At 37.2% G+C, this 5121-nt stretch overlaps 1 protein-coding gene across 1 annotated transcript in view; it reads left to right on the forward strand.

Annotated features, from left to right (window-relative positions):
- LOC106871947 (nuclear distribution protein nudE homolog 1) overlaps positions 1-5121 on the forward strand; it is a 63221-nt gene that overhangs the window by 47371 nt on the left and 10729 nt on the right. Inside the window, exon 3 of the mRNA XM_014918725.2 lies at positions 2030-2178. Within this exon, the coding sequence (XP_014774211.2) occupies positions 2030-2178 (149 nt within the window). The remainder of the gene's footprint in view (positions 1-2029; positions 2179-5121) is intronic.

Raw genomic sequence — 5121 nt, forward strand, 5'->3', positions numbered from 1 at the left:
GCCCACTTACACTCACATGCCCACTTACACTCACATGCCCACTTACACTCACATGCCCACTTACACTCACATGCCCACTTACACTCACATGCCCACTTACACTCACATGCCCACTTACACTCACATGTTCACACACTCTCACTCTTCCACGCACTCACACACATGCACACAATCACAGACACACTCACATGCGCACAAGCGGCTATATCATCATCTTTATTGATTTAGCATCCATTTACTCAGGCTGGTAAAGCTTGGAAGGTAGTTTGCAATATAGCACCGATAAGGTACAACCCCCTATCTTGAAGACGTCTTTCCTTAGCCTTTTTTTCCAACCCCCTACTGACAGCACACTGTTTTAACTTGGTGTTCATTAATGCACAGCATACATGCATGCTAGGATGCAATTTTTTTAATAGGTGTACTTCCTTACTAATAGCTTTTTCTCATTACTGATATTTCTTTGGGTGTCTCCAGAAATACATGATTTTGCTTCCTTACAAATGAGGAATGTAGCTTTTTCAGGATGCATTAGACAACAAGTTCCTATGAATTGTTGTTGGTAGTAGTAGTAATAGTAGTGCTAATTTATGATGACTACACCTAGATTATTTTGTTAGCGCTTAGCTCTATAAAACATTTAGCCAGAGAGGGGGAGAGAGAGAGAGAGGGAGACCTAGCAAAAATCCATATTAAATGTTTGTTTAATGACTCACTTGCATCAGATAGTTACTGGAGAATGTCTCTTTATGACTAGGCATTGATGAGTTAGTTGCTTGCTAGCCTTTTCAATATCAATCTTCCTGAGATTACCTATTTGTTGTTTGTTTCAAAATGTTCATATGTAATTTCAACCTTCCGTCATAATTATTGATGAAGGCAGGCGTGTGGCTCAGTGGCTAGGATGTTTCACTCTTCAGTGACACGGGCACACACAACCTGGGTAGCTGACTCTGTGTTCTAGGGCTACAGACATTGATGCCCAGGGGTTGTTGATGATGATCATAATTTTATGCTGGAACCTCTTGTGTTCCAATCATTATCTTAATTAAAATGTTACTTTTGTAAATCCTACCATGCTTTTGATTATTTTCAAAATTAATTGAAACGTCAGTGATGTATTTCATTAGAAATAAATTAATGGAAAGATTTGTCGAAATTTTGCAACAAAATACAAAGTGATTAAAATTAATATTTCTCCATTTGACTTTCATGTTCAGTTTAAAAGGCCTTATTAGCGAGCAAGATCTATTTTCATCCTTCAGTCCTTTTGTATTCCATGGATGAAAAGCAGCTTAATTAATTCTAAGTACAAAAATATGATTAATAATTGTCATTATTATGATATAAAGAAAAGAAAAATTTTTGACATTTGTATTGATAGACAAATAAATAACATTGTTAATTAGTTTGTATTATCTTTGTTTACTAATGAAACAGTAAAATCTCATTATTTGGTTCTAGAATAATTAAAATAACCAAATACACAAGCAACTTGCGTTGGTTAAAAAGTTTGCTTTCCAACTACAGGGTTTCAGGTTCACTTTCACAATGTCTTCTACTTTAGCCCCAAGTTGAGCATAGTGTTGTACGCCGATTTGGTTTATGGGAACTGAAAGAAGCTCGACATAAATGTGTTTGTGTCTCCTTGTCTTGCCATTGTGTGATAGGGATAAATGGGTGTCACCATTATACAAGTGGTTGTTTGTTTCCAGTCTTCTATGAAAATATGTTGGGGCATTATGGAAATAATACCTTGCTTAGAAACTAGTGAAGGTTGGTGATAGGAAGGGCATCTGGCTGTAGAAAAAACCTGCCTCAGTGAATTCTGTCTGACCCATGCAAGCATGGTGAAGTAGGGGTTGAAACATTGATGATGAAATGCATATAGTGTATTTTTTTTCTTTTTAAAGATTGGAAACAATCATTTACTAAAACGAAAGAGAAAACTTATTTCAAATTTTATTCCTTAACTCTTCTTTTTTATTTCTTCTGCAACTCTTTATTTTATTTTTTTTTTATTCTGCAGCGTAAATTAGAGTCCTTGCAAACTGCACGTCACTACGAGGTATCGAAACTACAAACAGATCTTTGTGAAGTTACGGCTTGGAAGGAAGAACACCAGAAATACATAATTCGGATAGAGCAACTTAATGATGATTTGGAAAGACAGAACAGGTAGGTTTTGTATTATACTCTGTGTGTGTGTGTGCACAAATGCATGGATACAGAGTTCACTTCGTAACCACCATATGTTGTAGGATCTATCCTATTGTGTGGCACCTTGAGCAAGTTTCTTCTGTTATAGCTTTGTGCTGACCAGTGCCTTGTGAGTGAAATTGGCCGACAGAAACTGCATAAAAGCCCGATGTGTGTGTGTGTGTGTGTGTGTGTGTGTGGGTAGTTGCATGAATGTTTACATTCCACAAATGTTCTGCGCTTTTGACTTGTGAAAAGCAGTTGAATAAACTCTTTATGTGCAAAATAGTGAGTGGTTGAATTTTTGTTTCCTTGATGATCATGGCATAGCTGGAATGACATTTCCAATCCATGTACTGCTTGTCAGTCAACATAGACATAACTTTTGCTTTGTTTCTTAAGGTATTACTATCACACTTTCTTCTTGAATGCCATGAAGGACATTGTTTCCAAGCATACTCTTGGACTTGGATGCAAATGAGACATCTATTTGCAGCATTGCTAAAAAATTTGGGAACTGGACATGCTCTTAAGAGATAGCAAATGATTGCCAATGTTAAATGCATAATGGCACATAAAACTGTGGAGGCCCTGGGAAGGACATTGCAAGACTTGGGTTGACAATAGATGTCAAATGAGAGGAGTTGCAGTGGGATTGTGAGATCCTTCTAGTATTCTCCAAAGGCCAATTAAATCTGCAGTGGCTTTAAATCCTCATCACTTAGAACTGAAGTTAAAAATCTTCAGACTGTCAAAAAAACACTTAAGTCAATCTTTTTAGGAAGCAGCAGTCTTTTTTTTGTTTAGATTTTTGTCAGAAATTTGTTAAAAGTTAGGGAGTGGAGAGTTCTTTCTGACTGTCATGGCTCCATCAATCCAACTCCTGTAAGTGCAGTGATTGAGACAGAAAACAAATTGATATGGAAGGTGTTCCTCAACTGGCGTGTCTGTTGCCTGATCTGAATGAGTGCATCAAGAGAGGATGCAGTCTACCCAGAATTCCACTCATATCAGCAGACTTTGAAAATATCACTTTGCAGAACACATAAACATTGTCAATCAATAAATTTCAAGGGCATACATTGACATTTGCTGGACTGCATCTTGACGATTACTGCTTTCCTAGTTGCTTATTTTAAGTAGGCTGCTCAAGAGTTGGAGACCATAATCTGTTTGTGCTTGTTGGTAAATTGTAAAAAAAAATGCATTGTATATTCTGAGGAGCTGACATGACAATGTTTTGAGGTCTCAACACTATGATGGGGTACATGTCTAGTAACATTTACGCTGGGACTCTTCATCACAATATGAGCATGGCTGTTGCCAGTACCGCCTGATGATCACAATATGTCTTGAAATTTTAGTGTTTGGATGTGTGGATTTCCTCTGAATGCTGTTTTCTGCATCACATAAGAATGATTTTATTTTTATGAGCTGATTTACTTTTCTTTACTTGTATTTCTACTTGGTGAGAGAATCCCATTGTTGACAGCAGGGGTGATAACTCTGCACTTTTTCCACCATATTCTTATTCTGATACCTATATTTTCAGAATACCCCTCCTTCATAGCTGATTAGGTAATTGTTGTTGTTGGCACTCGTCGCTTACAACGTCGAGGGTTCCAGTTGATCCAATCAACGGAACAGCCTGCTCGTGAAATTAATGTGCAAGTGGCTGAGTCCTCCACAGACACATGTACCCTTAAGGTAGTTCTTGGGGATATCCAGCGTGACACAGTGAGACAAGGCTGGCCCTTTGAAATACAGGTACAACAGAAACAGGAAGAAAGAGTGAGAGAAAGTTGTGGTGAAAGAGTACAGCAGGGTTCGTCACCATCCCCTGCCGGAGCCTCGTGGAGCTTTAGGTGTTTTCGCTCAATAAACACTTACAACGCCCGGTCTGAGAATCGAAACCGCGATCCTATGACCGTGAGTCCGCTGCCTTAACCACTGGGCCATTGCGCCTCCACTGATCAGGTAATATGTTACAGAGAAAAGAAAATGCTATATATTTACTATTCAAAGTACAGAATAGGATGAATAATTAAATTATAGTTGGCCAACCTATATCTTTGGGCTAGACAGGCTGAGATCAGTAGCATGTCTTATTGACACAATGTCCAGCACTCATGAAATACCCATGTGCTGTGTATTTAACAAAATTGACCTGCTTTCAGTTGGCTATATCTCTTTCCATCTACATCCACTTTCAATAACTTTCTCTGCTTTAAACCTCCTTTAATTTTTTGGCTTAGTGGTCACTGAGATCAAGATAATTCTTAGTTGACACTTAATTTCCCCACAACCATTATCACGACTGGTAACCACTCCTCACTCATATTTCTGGAGTAAATATTATCTTTTCCAACTTACTACATCATGTAAAATTTTGAGTTAATCATAGATTATCCTGTTCTGATTAGCCATTGCTTATAAATCTGCTGATAGTTAATAATTATATTAGTCAGCTGTGTTTGTGTTTCATTTGTAGGTGAGTAGGTTTTAATCTTGGTTAATCCAACACAAATGTCTATTTACTAGCTTATTTCTAATTGAGTTCATTAACATACACGTGTATGTGTGTATGCATGCATCTAGCTATCCTTTCGTACAAATGTACCTTGCTCTTGATCAAAGAAAAATTGTATATTGTGAACCTAAACCATTGTTTACTATAATATTAGGTTGGCAACTAAGTTCACGCGGTTTTTTTAAAATTTAAATTTTTTAAAAGGTTTAATAAAAAATAACAACTAATTAATCAATAATGTATTCACCCTTGTTGTTTACAACTTCTTCTCAACGTTCAACAAGATTTTCAATACCTTGTTGGTAGAAATCACCCGATTTCGACTCAGAAAATTGATCCAGCCAAGCTCTCAATTCTGCATCAGTATTGAATGAAACTCCGCGCATAACATT

The sequence above is a fragment of the Octopus bimaculoides genome, chromosome 8 (genome assembly GCF_001194135.2).
Source record: "Octopus bimaculoides isolate UCB-OBI-ISO-001 chromosome 8, ASM119413v2, whole genome shotgun sequence".
Lineage (NCBI taxonomy): Eukaryota > Metazoa > Mollusca > Cephalopoda > Octopoda > Octopodidae > Octopus > Octopus bimaculoides.